Below are 17,988 nucleotides of genomic sequence, written 5' to 3' on the forward strand. Positions count from 1 at the left end.
CGCACCTTCCGCGTGTAGTTCCACATCCGGTCCGCTAGATGGCACTACTACATGAATCTTCCACTCCATCTTTAAAGAACAGTTTGGAGTAAAAAGTCGGTAAAATTGAATGAACGAACTGTTGTGCGTTGTTTGAGAGCAAGTCATGCGCAACTTAAGTCTTTCCCTTAACAGATAGGTACGTACGTATTTAATAAACACCTCAAACTTCCGAACAAGCTAACTCATGATATTAGCTTTGTTTACAAATACGTGTACGCAGTTGAACTTGAACCACAAATCGTTTGTCTATATTCAGAAAAAACATAAATGCAATATATTAGCAGCAAAACAGTAACTAACTATAAGTGTGTTGTGTGATAGTATGTTTTTGGTATGATGCCTTCCGTGTCTACTTTGAGTGAATGTGCTAGTTCAGCTAGCAATAGTCGTCATGTCATGTTCACCCAAATACATTTGTGCCGCAGGTATGAACAGGAAACGGGCTCTGGTTTCAGACACTTTCAAGGTGAAGAAAAGAAAAACTGGAAGCGAAAAATTTGGAGTTGTGGATGATCATGGAGATGGTATGCTTATGGCTGTTAACGTTTTTATGTATATATTTTTTTAGATGCATAAGGAAAGCTAGTCACATCTGTTTTTTATTTTATTTTATTTTGAAGGACAAGGTGATATTAAATCCACCATTATGGACCTGATGACTCTGTTTCCTAGGAAACTCTTTAATGATGCGGTACCTCAAATTGTGCTAAAGCACCAACTGTACAGCATACATGACAAAACAATGGTTGACAAGGAAGTGGTAAGAGGATTTCTTCAGCTTCTGGTATGTTCCAATTGTGTAACAATTAAGGGTGTCCTTCCTAAAAGTGACGCCTTGGAATCTGGACTTAAAGCCTTCTTTCTTGATGTCAATTAGCTATAAATCATTTATAAAAGCCAAAGCAACTAAAGTGCTGTACAAGTAAGTAAAATAAAACATCTAAAGATAAAAACACTAAACAAAGGGGGAAAAAGTGACAGTAAAAGGTAGCAGACTGGTTAATTGGTTCTGGTTCACTACTGAGTCATCTTAGATGAAGTGATGAAACGTTTTTAAGTTCTGATAAGTCCAGATGCCATGATTCAACTTCAAACCATCTCTGGCATGTTGTATGTTTGAACTATTTTTGTGCTTCTGCTTGCCCTCCTTGTTGCTCAGAATAAACTGCGCGAGTCCGGATCACTGCTGATGTTCCAGCTTGGCTTTGATGCAGAAGCTTTTGGACTCGTTTTTGCGTCGGACTACAAGGCCAAAGTTCTGGCGGGAGAGGAGGGGAAAGCGACCCGGGCGACGGTGGAGAAGTTCTTGGAGAAAGTAGTGTCCAAGTGCACAGATCTGAGCTTCAGCAAAGACAAAATGCTGAGGGAGTTTCTCTTCACAGATTCGGAGATAACGTATGATTTCTCCTAAGCGCTCCAAGTTCAACGTTATGATTCCTTTCCCTATGTTTTAAAAGTCAATTCTTACTCTTTGTCATCACTCAGGCAGTTGGTGAAATCCGGAGTGTTGACTGTGAGGGATGCAGGCAGCTGGTGGCTGTCCATTCCCAACACTGGCAAATTCATCAAGTACTTTATACAAGGTTGGTGTCTGATGTGATTTTAACCAGCGTTTACTCCTTTAACATGTCTTGTGTCTCTCATTTGAGTGTTTTGGTATTACTAAAAAGTAACGGGACAACCTTTCATTAGGGCGTAAAGCAGTGCTCGGCATGGTGAAGAAGTCCAAGTATGGCGAAGTATTAAAAGATGACCTAGAACAACGAAGAACAACCTCTCATGTGAAGTTCCATATAAAATACCACATCAATGACATTGTTGGTGCAGAGCTGGTAGAAAGGTAACACTTCTTTACTTTTTTTGTTCATGCAGAGACTCCAAAGTCTGATTTTTAACGTTAAGTTAGTTTCTAATGTTTGATATTGCTCATTATATTCCTTTGTTTTTTTGTTTTTTTTCCAGTGTGCCTACAACTTCAGGGACGTTGTTACGATATGTGGACTCGTGAGCTGTCTGAAGTCTCTCAGCTGAAGAGGACAAGTTTCGTTAAATTAAAAATGGCTGTAAATAGTTTGTTTTTTAAATGGCTGAACTTTTCTTTTAAGTTGGTGCCAAATGATCAACTCCACTGAGGTGTTATGAGATGTAAATATTCACACAACTGTCTGCCTTTGTGTTTTGATAAAAACTTTTTGTAATGTGAGATTTTACTAATGTGGGTCAGACCAGCTAGGAGGCAGGAAGGAGGCTCCGTAGATTAGACAAACAGCACAGGGCAGGTTATGTAAGGTGTAAAAGTCTGGAGCCTTTAGAGCATTTTTTTTTTTTTTTTTTTTTTAAGTGTTGCAGGAGAGCTACGTTTTTGTCGGGTCTAATTAAAATAAGTTTGTGTAGAGTGCAGATGGGATTGTTTAGAAATCAGTGGTTATAAAATTAATGACAGTCCCTGAATGCAAATTCTTTTAAGAACAAAAACTGACTGATGAAATCCTAAAAGCTTCATCAACCTTTTATGGTTTTAAACTAAAGCTCAATCAGCACCGACCAGGATAATCCAGTCGACCAAAAAAGACGTCAATGGAGTAATACATTGTGTTTTTACCCTAAATAACACATTTGTTCGTCAGGATGCTGCTTAACTTAACTCAGATTATTGGGAGTAACTTCAACCACCAAAGTGTCAGGTATTTTCTGACAAATTCACAACCTTAACTTTATATGTTGGTATGCATCCCAAATGATCCTACAGAAGAGATTTTACTACATGCGTGTCTAAAATTGTCTGCATTTTGCTAAAAATGTTTAATTTACCTGCAGCTTTTTCTACCTTACCAACAAAAGTTGCCAAGATGGCATTATTTACTCCAAAATGGAATTCACTCTGATCTGCACTTCTACATGAATTCTGTGGAACCAAAACAAAATAATCCTGTGGTTCCTATAGATCCTGCCGACTCATGTGCGAGAAGCCAAAATAAAGCTCAGTTCCGTTTGGTAATCTCGCTCCCCAACAAGTTAGATTCACTCGGCTACCGTGGCAACAAAGTCAGACATTCAGACTTCCACTTCAGGTTAAAAATGTAAACCTTCATTCATCTTTTGGGTTATACCTGCTGATTCTGAGCAGGGTTAAAGTGTTGGAGGAAGCCAACTGGCTACTGTCAGGTGAAAGTGGGGTACACACACACACACACACACACACACACTCAGCTACCTGAGGGGCAATTTAGGATATTGTGTCTCAACCACCCATTCTAATAGAACATGGATTTAAACCAGCACCATCTCACGGTTAGTTGAGAGTGCAAACCACTACACCTCCTTGTGCATTCCCTGCCATTTAACTTTTGTGAAAAAGCATCAAATACATTTTTTTCAAGCAAATGTACCAAATATAGATTTTATTTATATACAAAGATCAACATCAAATTCATAGCTTTGTCTGTACAGTATGCAATGAAGGTTTCTATTAATAAAACTTTCATTAAAACAGCTGTAATTACATTTATGGAAGGAAAGAATCTGAAGCACATTGTTTTTACATACTAGTGTGTTTCTCCTGTGAATGCAGCCGCGCTCCCCACTAGGAGTCACATCCCCTCTAACTGCTGTGCTGCAGGACGTCTCAAAGGAGAGAACACTTCTTGCTCTTCTTCTTTGCAGGTGGGGGGCACAGGACGGCCCGAATAGCCTCATCGAAGACCGTTTTAAGGCCACGCTGAGTCAGGGCTGAGCATTCCAGGTACTTGACAGAACCTGAGGAAGAAAAAAAAGACAAGAGGAGCCTTTGAGTCCCCTAAAGAAAGTGGTTCTTTTCTGATCCCTTTTATTTCAACAAATTCATCCAAAACATGCAGGATGAGAAAACACTCCTACCGATCTCTTTGGCCATAGCTAGACCTTGGGGATAAGTGATGGGGGAGAGTTTCTTCTCCTTCAGCTTCTCCGTAGTTTCCTTGTCATCTCTTAGATCCAACTTGGTGCCCACCAGGATAATGGGAGTGTTGGGACAGTGGTGTCTCACCTCTGGGTACCACTACACAAAAACAGCCATTTCAAGATGTACATAACTCTCTAAAACATCCTACCTTGGTAAAAGTAAAAAAAATAAAAAAAATACTGCTTCTATTAACACAAATGAAATATGTTAAAATGAGTAATTTTGAAAATTGTATGACCTACAACCTTGTAGCTGCAATCATCCAACTGTTGATTGCTGATCTTCCTCATTTGTTTATTGGATTTTTAATCAGAAAACTTTAAATAGAATTCCTTAGATTTACCAGAAGCAGTTTCATGCATCAGGACTTCATACTAGTTTTAGCGTCAGACGTTTAGCTGTTTTATCACCATTTGGTTATTTTTGACCTCATCAAATGACTTACAACTTTATTTAAACTGCTAACAGAAAATTCACAAAAGGCTTAAAGACACTTAAAAATAATTCAGAAAGAATTATTGATACAGTTGAGCTACACTGCACGAAATTACCACAATGGCTTAAATGCATCCTTTCATGGAGTATCCCACTGCTGCTAAAAGCAGATGGTTTTCTTCATTACCTGAACAGGGACTACTCACCTTGGCAGAAACATTATGAAAAGAGGCAGGACAGACGAGCGAAAAGCAGACGAGGAACACATCCTGCTTAGACAAAGAGAACATGTAAACCTTTCTGAAAGAAATAAAGCTGATATATGCCCGTTCATATTTTCTTAAAACTGCTTTCCTTGATTTATCAGAAATATTTCAAATCAATCAATTTAGTTATCAACTGAACAATCAATTGTCTGCTTGACTGTCATTGTACCGTTTCTGCGTGTGAGAGCGGGCGAAGTTTGTCATTATCGGGCCGTCCTCCTGTGTCCCAAAGGTGCAAAGAAACCAGTCTACCATCCAGTACAACGTCAGCTAAGTACTCATCAAACCTGAGAAGAAATGAACAGTAAGGATTGATTAAAAAAAAATATAACAGTGTACACTTGAACACTTTTGTTTAGTTCACCAACTCTGGTTATAAAACTCCTAGAACTGAAATAAATAAAAAACACAAATCAGATATGAACTGTTAAATTAACCTTATCATTTAAATATGAATTAACTGAGTAATTTAGCAGGGACATACAAATCCAAATAAATGAGTACAGTGTTTAGTCTTTTATAATAGTTGTAATTTTTTTAAGAGAAACTACCCATTTCGCTTTAGTATACCTCTGCTGTTTTTAACGCTTGTATTTAAAAACACTAAAAAAAACAGGGTTTACCAAAGTCCAGCAGTCAGTTCACAAAACTTGAAAAAGAAAAAACAGAACTAGCTGGTCAAAAACCTCTTAAGGATCAGGCTTTACTCACAACTTCCTGAAATACATTTCTCTGAGTTAATGACAGTCTACAGCAGAGATTCATACCACTAACACACAAAGAAGCAAATAACCCACAATGTAAGCAGCTGAGGAATAAAAGATTGCAGTTTCAGATACTCACACTGTAGGAATGCAGTGCTCAAGAAAGGAATTGGTGGTGTAGCTGTTGAGGAGACAGGTCTTACCTACACAACTGAGAAGGAAAAGGGGTTGTTCGGTGTTTGGAGAGGAAAAAAAAAACCCATCACAAGCTTGTTACGTCAGATATGAAACAAGTAGGATCCCAATAGGAAATGTCACTGGACAAATACCAAAAAGTTTTGAATGGTGTTGTAGACCATTTTAAAGAAACAAACTTTGATAATCTGCTGGTGTTCCAGCACTGCTTCATAGAGAGTATTCCATGTTTCCCAACCCTGGTACTGGAAGCACATTGTCCTGCATGTTTTTGATGCTACGCTATTCAAATGCACAGGATTTAGCTCATTGTTGACTTTTGTAAAGACTTTGCAGTGGCACTCATCAAAGGCAGCTGCGATTAAGCAGGAGAAGCTAGAAAACACACAGGAGAGTGTGCCCCAAGAATAAAAGGTTGGGAAGCACTGTTCTAACATACTGTGTAAACCACAGAAACAGGTGCAAACAGGAGAGAACTCCAGAGTCACCATCACAGTCCTGTGTGGTCTCCAACCCTGTTCTTGCTGAACTACTGCCCTGCTCGTTTTCGGGTGAACCCTGCTTCAGTAATTACTGGTCACCTGGATCCGGTGTTTTCAGCCAATCAGAAACTGGGTTCACTTAATGCACCTCATCAGAAATTAAACAGCGGGGTTCGCTGCATTCGGCAAAACAAGCAGGGCAGTAGTTCACTAGAAACAGGGAGGGTAAAGAAGACAACCAGCTGCCCTGTCAGCTTTTTAAAAGAATTTTAACAGTTCTCAAACATTTCTATAGGAATTCATCCCAATTCAAACATTCAATATTTGTACTATTTTTTAATAGTTTTTTTTATCTGTGTACTATGAATTTCCTGTATCGTTTTTGCCAACAAAAATATGGCCGTTTGAAACACAACTTTAGCTAATAATGTTAACTTACCTGTCACCGACGGTGACACACTTTATGGTCTGTAATTCGCAGCGGCTAAGCCTTTTGTTTGAAGTCTTCGAAGTAAGAGTACCACGTCTAGTTTCTGTTTGTATATGAGCCATTTGACCGATAATGCTAAGCTAGCCAACAGCGGGAAACGTCACTTTCTTCGTCCACAACTTTTCGCCTATAAAACAGTATAGTAGCCGCCTGCTAACAGCTTTTCGAGCAACACAAACACATATGGAGGGGAAAAACTGTACAGTAACACAATTCAGACTTACCTCGCAACATTCCTAAGCGCTTCCTTAGAAGTTATGTTCAGGGCATACCGGGGATGGCAATCACCCACTCTCCGAGATAAAGCTTCAAAGTGGCCGCTTGACTTCAAGATGCTGCGATTGGTGTTGCAAGGGTCACGTGATAAATGACGTTGACTTCTTGTCATGGTCCGAATCAACAAATCAGTAAATGCAAAGGCTAAAAGGTTATTACTAAAAATAGTTCTGTTTTCAATTTTATCTTTGGCCTTGTAAGTACACTGAAAAAATGTGGGACAAATTAACAAATAAAAACTAAAATTTACACACTTTTTACTTTAACACGGAAAAAAACATCTTATTTGGTTTAATTAATTATGATAATACACTTTCATCTTAATTTTATTTAATAAATCTCCCAATTTTACTAACCAAGTATTATATTCTATTAACTAAATTTAGCAATAAAGTTCCTAATTTTTTTTAATTTATCAGCCCAGATTTGACTTACGTTCCATTTCCCCCAGGACAAACACAATATCAATGAAAACATGCCATTTTGCTCAGCTCTATAATTTAATTTAAATCAAGTTTGTTTTTGTGTATTTATTCCCCTGGTGTTTACTTTGGATGTACAGTTGTTCCTGTGTGAAAAAAATGGGCCAAACCAGGAAGTCCCGGGAGCAAATCACGTGACTACTTCAAAACAGGCAGCACTGCTTTATGCTTTATTTTTACTTTTTGAGATGCTGAGATTCAGGCCTTTCAACTCTTTTTTTAAACATCGCACAATCCACTCATGATTTGAACACAGTGGGAAAATCCCCAATAACTGGCCTTTAAATGAGTCCTTTAGTTTAATGAAGAAAAAAAATGCTACTTGCTATTTATTAATGTTTTACTTTAAGAATAAGTGCTCTTGGGCGATGTACAGATGGGGCAAGAGCACGAAAATGCTGCACATGCCAGTGTCACGCCCAAACTGGTAGTGGTGTGTCCAGAATATTTTACCAGGATGGCAAAGATGGTTCATACCGACGAAGTGGGGTGATTACAATGTACCAAACTTTAGTTAATATAAAATATGTCAAAAAAGTGTTAATCATAAAGGTTAAATAAACATTTCCATGACTTACACTTTAAATTAAGCTTATGTGACAAGTTTGTAAGTAGAAAGCCAAAGTCTTTCAGATCTGTGTCATTTGTATTACTAGCAAGAAAAAAATGTAAAGAAAATAATTTACATGTATAAAAATTCTGTTTTACAGTTTTTCTCCATTGGTTTGGCTCTTTTCTTGAAACAGAATTTACATTCTCAAAACAACATGGACAAATCTCCAAACCCCTTGGCAGTTGTTCACAGAATGGCATTTCTCATTAGTTTCATCAAATTGCAAATGTCTTCGTACATGTCTCAATGTACAGTACATCTTTGCAAGTGATTAAGTACAGGTAGCCTTCATTTGGCACAATTTCCAAGTGAATAGATCTTGTTGATCTAAACTGATTGTTGATTCTCAGTCTAATGGTTGTTCGCTCCAAAATGAGTCAGCATCATTTCATTGTGTCAGTCATCACATGCACAATTGTCAAAATTAGTCAAGAAAATAATACCATGAATACGATATATGAATCCCTTGGAACATTTGATAAATTTATTACAGCAATTGACAATCAGGTGAAACTAGAACTTGACTAACTAAGGAGGATGTCCCAGGCCAGCGAGGGGGCAATATAACTATGTGTGCTGCCATATCTGAGAATGGTGTAGCCACTCACATCCCCAGTCTTGGCCCATACAATACACAGAAGCTCCTCATTTTCTTGGACCGCCTTCGTTTTGATTTGATCCCTGAAAATGAGAGAGATCTCGTAGGGCCTCACCTACCACTATATGTTATTGTATGGGACAATGTGAACTTCCACCATGGCCCGCTCATCAGGGCCTGGTTCACCACTCATCCAAGGATGGTCATAGTGTTCCTACCACCTTACTCTCCTTTCCTCAATCCTATTGAGGAGTTTTTCTCCGCTTGGAGGTGGAGAGTGTATGAGCATCGGGCTCAAGATCAGAGGTCCCTGCTCCATGCAATGGATGTTGCGTGTGAGGATATTACAGGAGGTCAGTGTAGGGGATGGTTGCGACATGCACGCCGTTTTTCCCTTGTTGCATTGCAAGGGAGAATATACGCTGTGATGTGGACAAAAATCTGTGGCCAGACAGACAGCAGCGTGAGGATGGCCAGCAGGGTGAGGACGATGACCAGGAGGAGGGTGAGGACAGCGACCAGTGAAAAACTTTTAGTTGTGAAACTCAAGCATTATTTACAGCACTGTAGGCTACATATAATTTTCATTGTTTTTTGTTTGTGTTTGTTTATAAAGTATATTATGCTGTATACATTTTCTTTTTACTCTGATGTATGACAGTTACTTTATGTGTGTGAATGATAATGGTTAGAATTTACTTGGCAGTATGAGCGCAATGTGTGCTGTTAAACCTAAGAAGCAGCTCTTACCCTAAAATCCCTTTTCTTTTTTTCAGTTTTAAATAAAAATTGTATTCGGTTAGCTATACAAAAACAGTACAGTTACCATTGTCAATAAAGGACTGAGCTAAGACTCAAAGGTGGACATGAGGGTTATTTCAATGATCCTCTGCTACACTGTAGTGACAAAACATCTAATCATTTGACTTGCAGTGCCTTCACAATGCCAAAGGGACAAAGTATTTTGGAGGCACTGACTTTTAAATGAGAAGGAAAGTTAGTTTTGACACATGAGTGAATTGTTTTGGGAGAGATATGAGCTTTGGCAGGTGAACCATGGCGTTGTGCTAAACCATCCACATTATTTTGACAAAAGCACCAAGAGTGTTGAGAACGTCCAGTCTGATCAAGAAATGAGCCATATGCAAATTGAGAAGGATCTTCGCCATTTTGGTGGCACTGACTCTTGACATGGGAAAGGAATTTAGTTTTGAAGCATGATTTAACAGTTTTGGGAGATATATTAGATTTTGCAAGTGAGCTATTGTGTTGTGCTAAACTTTAAGACTGTTTTCCCAAATGATCTTAGAGTTTTCAGAATGTAATTTCTGTTTTAAGAAATGAGCCAAACCAATGGAGAAAAACTGTAAAAGCCTATAAGAGATTAGTTGTCTTGAATGACAAAAAGTATGTTTCTAATTCCAAACTCATAATTTTTAGATATTTTAACAACAAATATCGTAGCATCACTAATATTGATGCGAACACTTACCAGAACGTGGTAAAAAAAATGACATTTTACCTGATTTACTATCAAAGGTCGACACGTCAAACATTTTTGTCTCTTAAGGCTTATAGTAAACATAAATCACACCACTGTTATGACTCGTATGTTCATTTGTTACCAATAGAATCAGTTTAATTCAGCTCCATCATCTACATAATCTGATTTTAGCAATTTATTAGAAAATGATGGACTAAAATATATTTAAAAAAATTTTGAGTGCCTATTGTGGGGTTTTCTTTCATAACCATTTTTTGTGTGTATTTATGAGGTAAACAGTAAAACAAATTTGACAGCCAATACAAATGAGCCATAAACTGTACCAATTTAACTATTTTTGTCATTTAGTAAAAATTAGGATTAAACAATCAGACGAGTGGAGAAAAAATGTTTTATTTACTTTATTGGCTTCTTCAAAAAGTGACAATAGCTTTTTTATTGCATAAAACTAAAACGTCACAACATTGGCTTGAATAACAGCACAGTTTGATATCTGGCTACAATACCGATGAGCAACATGTACTTTACCCCTGATCTAGTAGTTCAAATACATTTTGTAAATAGGCAAAAAATATATAACTAGCAGTTCTAAATTTAGTTTTCAGTATATGATGCACAGGCATGCTAGAGCATTAATTACAAAAAGCTAGGCTCTTAGGAAGATTAAGGTAGCGTTAAATGTAGAAGTAAAAAAAAAAAGATATTCATAGTGTTAGTGAAATGGTACAGTGAGGATGTGTAACGTCTGAAGAAAGATACAAGAATCAAATCAAGATTATAACAAAAAGATGAGTACACTCTTTACTACACCGAACTGACAGTAACTTATTTACCTTTATTGGCAGACATAAATGCTCTTCTTTGTGACATTGCTTAGCCAGTAGTGATGCTTACAAAAAAATCAATGTGCTGCAAAACGAAATTGATAAATGCCCTTAAGAGTGTTAAATGTGCTCTTACTCCCCCGTTACAACACATCTGAACATTTCTGTTCTGATTTTGAATAAAGTCATTAATCACCTTAACAGCTGAAAAATCTCAGGAGGGCCTACAGGAGGGAATACTTTTGGTACGTCCAATTGATTGATAGCAGTAAATACTGGAATTAATTGCACCTTCAAAAATATACTCAAATGCTCAGAACGTTACAGGCATCTTTTCTTTTTTGGATTGAACAGATACAGGTATTAGGATTAAAGTGTTTGGAGGATAATCTGAGGCGAGAAGATGGTTATTTATCTTTGTTTACAGTGGGACGACATAACTGCTTTCACAGAGTAAAGTTGTGACACAAACACGCCATTAATCGAAGAGCAGGTCGATCCTTAACTGACAATAAATCGGCTGTTCTCCTTTTTTTCTTTGTTTGAAATACAGTGTGTGCAGAATGTATTTGGCAACATTTCTTCCACTTAAAACAAAGATTGTAAACGATAAAGGTGGATAACCGGTGGGAGAATATAATGAAGACATTCTACTGTTTTTTACAAAACATCCAATCTGTTTAGAAGGCCTCAAGAAATTCATAGCTTTGTCTGTACAGTATACAATTATCAAGGGTTCTCTGAAGTCCAAACCCCTCTCCTACATCTAGGTTGATTTTTTTTTCATTAAAACAGCTGTAATTACACTTATGGAAGGAAAGAATCTGAAGCACATTGTTTTTACATACTAGTGTGTTTCTCCTGTGAATGCAGCCGCGCTCCCCACTAGGAGTCACATCCCCTCTAACTGCTGTGCTGCAGGACGTCTCAAAGGAGAGAACACTTCTTGCTCTTCTTCTTTGCAGGTGGGGGGCACAGGACGGCCCGAATAGCCTCATCGAAGACCGTTTTAAGGCCACGCTGAGTCAGGGCTGAGCATTCCAGGTACTTGACAGAACCTGAGGAAGAAAAAAAAGACAAGAGGAGCCTTTGAGTCCCCTAAAGAAAGTGGTTCTTTTCTGATCCCTTTTATTTCAACAAATTCATCCAAAACATGCAGGATGAGAAAACACTCCTACCGATCTCTTTGGCCATAGCTAGACCTTGGGGATAAGTGATGGGGGAGAGTTTCTTCTCCTTCAGCTTCTCCGTAGTTTCCTTGTCATCTCTTAGATCCAACTTGGTGCCCACCAGGATAATGGGAGTGTTGGGACAGTGGTGTCTCACCTCTGGGTACCACTACACAAAAACACAAAATCATTTTAACAAAAAGATATTTCCGATTGCATAACTGCAACAATTTAAGGATAAAAAGTTTTTTACCCCCCCTTAATAAGCTTAAAAAGCAGCACTCCTGTTTTGTGAAAGATAAACAAAAACTACGCCACTCGGGAAAGTGCAGTTTCCTGTGCGTTTCTATCTCTCCAAAACATAAGAGCCATGATGCTCGCGGCTATGCTGGTGTCTTTAATTGGGATCCAACTTTACTGTTAATGCTGGATGTTTTAAATATTTAACAAAAAAGTGTAAGAAACACAAAAAGTAAGAAGATTGGGGAATAGTAAAAATGTAGCCTTAGATATGAATAAAATGTATGTGTTTTGGGCCAGTTTTCTACATAAAAAGCCAATCAATAGTACACATCTCTTGAAATTGTTCTTTAAATACACTTTTTTTTTTTTTACAAAAAAATAAAAATAAACTGTATATGAAAAAACACAGGTCTGTATTTTAATTACCAACATTAAAAAAGTCAACGTGTTCACATCTGTATTATTAGTGTTTTTTGCTCAGGCACCACTAACCTTGGCACGGACGTTTTCAAATGAGGCCGGACTCACAAGAGAGAAGCAGATGAGGAACACATCCTGTAAGACAAAGACAAAAAAGGTTCAGAGTCCATGAAATTCATTTCCTGTTGAGCAAAAAATAAATAAAAATAAATAACCTATCGCTAAGGTGGTCTGTTTAACTTTCTTTAAAACCCTCTTCTACATTTGAATACCACAAATGCTCCCAATTAATTATTTATAAAAGTTATCAACTAAATAACACCTTGTCTGACTATTTTTGTCATTGTACCGTCTGTGGGTAAGAAAGTGGGCGGAGTCTGTCGTAGTCTTCTTGTCCAGCTGTATCCCAAAGGCCCAGGTTCACCGGCTTCCCATCCACCATAACATTGGCAGAGTAGTTATCAAACCTGTGAGAATCAAGCATTCATAAAAACTCAGTTATGTCATTCAAGCCTTGCTACATATTTCTGAATTTCTATGATCATTAGATAAATCAAACAGGTTTTTTGGGGGTCAAAAATCAAAGCCTTGTTCATCAGCAGTACATGTTTTCAGCTTGTTCTTGAATCAGAATAAAAGCAGAATGTACATTTATAAATAATCAGAATGAACCAAAGTGTTTTGAGTGACAAATTCCCAAAAAGCCACAGATCCCACAACTAAGAAAATAAACTAGCTGGTTGCACTTCTGGTAATTTTACATAACAAATGCTTCTCTGAACCCAAACAGCTGCCTGTTAAAAAAGAAAGTGACTTCTTATGTACAAGGAAACTAATATTCCCCCATAAGACCAGTTGAAGAAATGAAACAAAGACACAGTTAAGCAACAACTGTCCAGAAGAAGAATGACAGACAGCTTAGCCATTATGAATAAATAAACACTCACACTGTGGGGATGTACTCTCCTGGAAAGGCATTGGTGGTGTAGCTGATGAGTAGACATGTCTTACCCACAGCACTGAATAAGAGAAATGTTATGTTCAGAATTCAGGAAAATAAAACATATACAAGCTGTCATTAAAGTCAGGCTTAAGTTGTTCGATTATTTTACATTTACAAAGCTAAAAACAGTCCAAGCATTTTATTTAATAACATCAAAGTTACTTGAAATAATTACAACCATTAAAAATATAGTTTCAAGTTAAATGTGGACACTACGCAAAGTTTGGTTTTTAACAAACTGAAAGGAGGAAGTCTGAGAGTCACATTATCATCCGTAGGATAAAAGCAGGATCAAAATAATCCAATATCAAAAATCAATAATTGCCAGTTAATCATTTATTATCATCTCGTAGGTAATGTCAGTTTTATTGAAGCACTCCTGATAGAATGAGTGCACTGATTTCAGGAAATAAGGTTTTTTTTTCTCTTCCAGGCTAGTTGATGAGTAAGCAGATATTTTAAACTTTTGAAACTTTAAAGAGAACTGGTGCCTTAGAGTTTCTTCAAGTCGGAACGGAAAACAAAACAAAAGTCGGAGAGGTCGAGGGACGACTCCGCTGCGGTGGGACCAGCCGCACCCTCGACAAGACGTTACAAGTGTGTTTACCTCTAGCATATTACACATCAGTCAGACTTTCAATATTAGCTCATTGACAATCCTGTCTTTAAAATATTGCAAACTAAACCTACTAATTTAACTATTGTGTAACACAAAAACACGCCCGTGTCAATACAACAGAAGAAGAAACAAATTTCAACTCTTCGAAAAAGTACATATAATTTTTGCCCATTTTGTTCAAAAATAACTTCAAAACAAATCTAAGATCAATCTAACTCTATTCACTGATTTTGGCGTAAATAAATAAAAAAATCTGGAACATTGGATCCAGAACGGTAATATCAGGGGAAAAACAAATGCAATACAAAATGTTGTACATTTCGAAAAAAAAAGAAAAGAACTTGAAAGTCCAATATTTAACCGATAACTTGGCTAACTTTACAACTCCAAAAATAAGACGCAACATTTATGTCGAATGACAACTTTTCGACATCACTGGCGGTTTCAGGGTTTGATACCAAAACTGTCGATTAAATGTTAAATATCACAGTGAGTTTAGTTAGGTTCAACTTACCCGTCTCCAACAACGACACACTTTATGGCCTGCATTGCGCCGCAGCTACAGGAATGCTAAGTTAGCCCAGAGCCAGTTAACGTTAGCTCGGATAGCTTGTCCTTTGTCCGCAACTCCTCTCAAGTGAAACTACCCAACAGTCTTTGCTAACAGTCGACCGCGCTAACTCAAAACTTTCTAAACGGAGAACGGCTTGTTAGAAAATAAAGTTGCGGCGACTCAATTCGGACTTTAGGTCAACTAAACTCAGAAATTCCCTGGCAACATTCCCATGCTTTCGTGAGCTGCTCTATGAGTTATGGAGCAAAACAGCGGCCACCACCCCTATAGCTAAAGAGAAAAAAAAATGAAGCCAGCTCTACAAGATAGGGCATCCGGCGCACGCCCACAGACACCTTAACCAAAGAAAAGATAGCCTCAAACTAGTAGTAAAAAAAAGGGTCAGCTACTCTGGTCTTAAATATAAAGCTTAAAGTTATATATAAATAACATTTGAAAACTAAAATATTACATTTTGGTTTAATGAAAACAAAATAAAAGAAATCGTCGAAGACGGAATATTTACGGTGTGACACCTAGGGTGGAACTGACGTCAGTTTTGACGCGTCTACGGTTCATTTACGATTACAATGGAATTTTTGGTGTGTTGTTTAATTTCCCTGAATTATGCCTTTCAGGCTGAAAAAGTTTTTTTGGAGATGGAAGGATAGCTTGCTCTCCCACCCCTACACCACGATAAATTCAATTATACCATACCAGCAAACATGCACTGTATTAAAAAATAAAGTAGTAAAAGAAAAAAAAAGTCAATGTGTGCCTATTCTAATACGACAAAGATATTTAGCTTCAAAAATGTAACACAATCAATGATTAGTTGGTCATTGTATTTCCAAAAAGTCTGTAGTACTTTGCTTCAGTTCAAGATTTTTTGTGTAGTGAACTTCTGGAAAACAAACCAATTTACCTGGTTTTGTAATGGTGCAAAAACAACATATATACATATTTAGTAACTCAAAAAACCTCTTCTATGTTTCTGTTTGTTTAGTTTTATGAGAACCATAGTAGTTGTGTCTAGGACGTGTTTTTTTTTTCCTTAGCCACCACCCAGATCTGGAAGTCCTTTCAGTCTTTACTCGGGGTTTTATTTAATCCTGGTTTTACTGCACTTCCGTGTGTCGCAGCGATGTCTGTCCTCGGTAGAAAACTAACAGGGTGGAGTAGATGCCAGTACAACGGCAGCAAAAGACGGAGCTCGTTGAGGGTGAAAGATAGAAGAATGGAGCTTCATCCAACACTTGCAGCCATTGTAGCGTCCCCTTGCCTGTTGCCTTTGTAAGCCAAGAACACAGCGCTCAGGGTTGGGCTTTTATGGCGAGTCTTTCGTATCTGGTGCTCCGGTTTTCGGGCTCCGCTGGTCGGACTTACGGACTATTCTCCAAAGGCTTGACGAGGACTTTGTTGATATTTTTTGATCTCGCATGGCGGCTGAGAATACGATTCCCCTACTTTTACTTGGTAGCCTCAATGGTGTTTAACGTCAGATTACAGGTAAATGTTTACACACTATTTTCAGACTGACGGTCACGGTGAGCTTGTCACCATGCCAACAACAGCTGTTGGGGGGCCTCGATAGGGAACCTTTGTTCTTATAGTCAGTTAATCCCAGGTTAAATTGATATATAATCTCTACTACGTGCTGTCCCATAAAACTGGGTTCATGAAAATCATCTGTTAATCGGAAAAATAATTTACTGACATTTGATCAATAGTGAAACAAGTTCATATTCACCCATATTTAGTGTTTGTATCTGATCTAAAATAAAAAACAGTAGTCTGTAATGTGTAATCAGTCAGGGGAAACAACAAAATAGATTTTTTCAATCTTAAATATGAAATATTAGCAATAATTGATACTTTTATACCACAGAAATGTAGTATATCAGCTTTTTTCCTTGTCCTTTGAATGTGCAAAATGGAAAATGTGACGTTTTTGTCTTTTTACAGGTCCATATAGAAATCCATTGAGTCTTTAATGCAAACCTTTGGACTTTAAGAAGTGAACGGTAAGACCTCCCATGCTCAAGATGGGCTGACAGTGATTTCTTACAATCAAACTTGGAACAGAAGTTTAAATTTGGAACAATGTCCAAACAGATAGAAGTTTAGGACTAACTATAGAAATGTTATTATTGATAGAGATGTATATATACAAAACACAACCAAACTATAAATTTGAATCCAGCAGGGATCCACTTGGATGTGTTGGGGTTTAATCATGCCAAATGTGGGTCAGATTTTCCCCTGCGTGTATGTTTCTATTAATATATTTGTTTATGTGTAGTTATATGAGTGTATATTGGTTGCATCAAATATTTCTTTTTTTAATCTTCCCCTACTTTTCCTTTTAAAGTATGCGTCCGAAATAAAATACCATCATTATCATCAAGCTGGTGTCTCAATGCAGTAAAGTGACGTGTCTTCTTCTCTCCTCATCAGTTCGCCTCACAGAGATGTGCTGCCTTTGCCGGTCAAAGGTGGTCATGATGTGCGGAAACGGAGAACCCGGTGAGAACTGACTCATGGATGTGGATTGGAAATAAGCCTCGTAGTTACTGATCCAGTTTAAACTGTGAAGACTGCCCTGTTCTCTCTCACTGACAGCGACGAAACAAGAAATTGAGAATGAAATCAGATGATTGTCTCTTGCTTGTACGCTCATTTATCCGACGTGTCTCAGGTCACAGCCAAAATCTGGATGCACTTTGCTTTCCTCTTAGAAAGGTTTATCTTCACAACAGGATATAAACAAGCCTGTTTGTGGCTCTGACACTTTACGTGAGGTTGAGATTACTTATACAAGCGGTACATGTTTTTGTTTTTTACAGATATTTGAAGGGAATTTGAGACGCTTAGACTGGAAGTCTTGCATGTACAGGATAAGCAGAAATGTTACACTGCTTTCTTCTCATTAACAAGTTCATCTTTTGTGATTCTGTGTCTCAGTACGACTGGAGAAATGAAATCATTATTACTTACACTGTTGCGTAACTGTTTGATTGGTTTACTGTCAGGAAATTTTAAAAGGTCTTGAGCACCGATCTCTGATATTTAGAGTCTGTTGCACCAATGAAAATAGTTGAACTTTGAAGAAATAAATGAATGAGAGCAA

At 37.7% G+C, this 17,988-nt stretch overlaps 3 protein-coding genes and 1 long non-coding RNA gene across 6 annotated transcripts; 2 read left to right on the forward strand and 2 right to left on the reverse strand.

The window, feature by feature from the left end:
- Nucleotides 1-22: 22 nt before the first annotated feature.
- Nucleotides 23-2,247, forward strand: stk19 (serine/threonine kinase 19). The gene is made up of 7 exons (XM_004071443.2): nucleotides 23-178; nucleotides 468-566; nucleotides 663-802; nucleotides 1,202-1,437; nucleotides 1,528-1,625; nucleotides 1,735-1,882; nucleotides 2,005-2,247. Exons 2-7 carry the CDS (start codon nucleotides 470-472, stop codon nucleotides 2,048-2,050), a joined length of 765 nt encoding a protein of 254 aa, XP_004071491.1. The 5' UTR covers nucleotides 23-178; nucleotides 468-469; the 3' UTR covers nucleotides 2,051-2,247.
- Nucleotides 2,248-3,521: 1,274 nt separating this feature from the next.
- Nucleotides 3,522-6,963, reverse strand: LOC101158699 (ras-related C3 botulinum toxin substrate 1). Of its 3 annotated transcripts, none has more exons than XM_020705319.2 (6): nucleotides 6,779-6,963; nucleotides 5,527-5,598; nucleotides 4,853-4,970; nucleotides 4,624-4,686; nucleotides 3,919-4,078; nucleotides 3,522-3,798 (listed from the first exon to the last, which is right to left on the reverse strand). In XM_020705319.2, exons 1-6 carry the CDS (start codon nucleotides 6,940-6,942, stop codon nucleotides 3,668-3,670), a joined length of 708 nt encoding a protein of 235 aa, XP_020560978.1. In that variant the 5' UTR covers nucleotides 6,943-6,963; the 3' UTR covers nucleotides 3,522-3,667. The 3 variants fall into 3 exon arrangements, with proteins under 3 accessions (XP_020560978.1, XP_011476511.1, XP_020560979.1); XM_011478209.1 differs by lacking the exon at nucleotides 6,779-6,963 and adding an exon at nucleotides 6,504-6,755; XM_020705320.1 differs by lacking the exon at nucleotides 6,779-6,963 and adding an exon at nucleotides 5,717-5,811.
- Nucleotides 6,964-10,404: 3,441 nt separating this feature from the next.
- Nucleotides 10,405-15,402, reverse strand: LOC101159016 (ras-related C3 botulinum toxin substrate 1). Its single transcript, XM_004071446.4, has 6 exons — nucleotides 14,820-15,402; nucleotides 13,631-13,702; nucleotides 13,033-13,150; nucleotides 12,756-12,818; nucleotides 12,030-12,189; nucleotides 10,405-11,909 (listed from the first exon to the last, which is right to left on the reverse strand). Exons 1-6 carry the CDS (start codon nucleotides 14,852-14,854, stop codon nucleotides 11,779-11,781), a joined length of 579 nt encoding a protein of 192 aa, XP_004071494.1. The 5' UTR covers nucleotides 14,855-15,402; the 3' UTR covers nucleotides 10,405-11,778.
- A 571-nt stretch (nucleotides 15,403-15,973) lies between these two features.
- Nucleotides 15,974-17,988, forward strand: LOC101159265. Its single transcript, XR_909161.3, has 3 exons — nucleotides 15,974-16,367; nucleotides 16,824-16,882; nucleotides 17,316-17,988. It is a non-coding gene; the product is annotated as an uncharacterized LOC101159265 (long non-coding RNA).

Source organism: Oryzias latipes, chromosome 8 (assembly GCF_002234675.1).
Source record: "Oryzias latipes chromosome 8, ASM223467v1".
NCBI lineage: Eukaryota > Metazoa > Chordata > Actinopteri > Beloniformes > Adrianichthyidae > Oryzias > Oryzias latipes.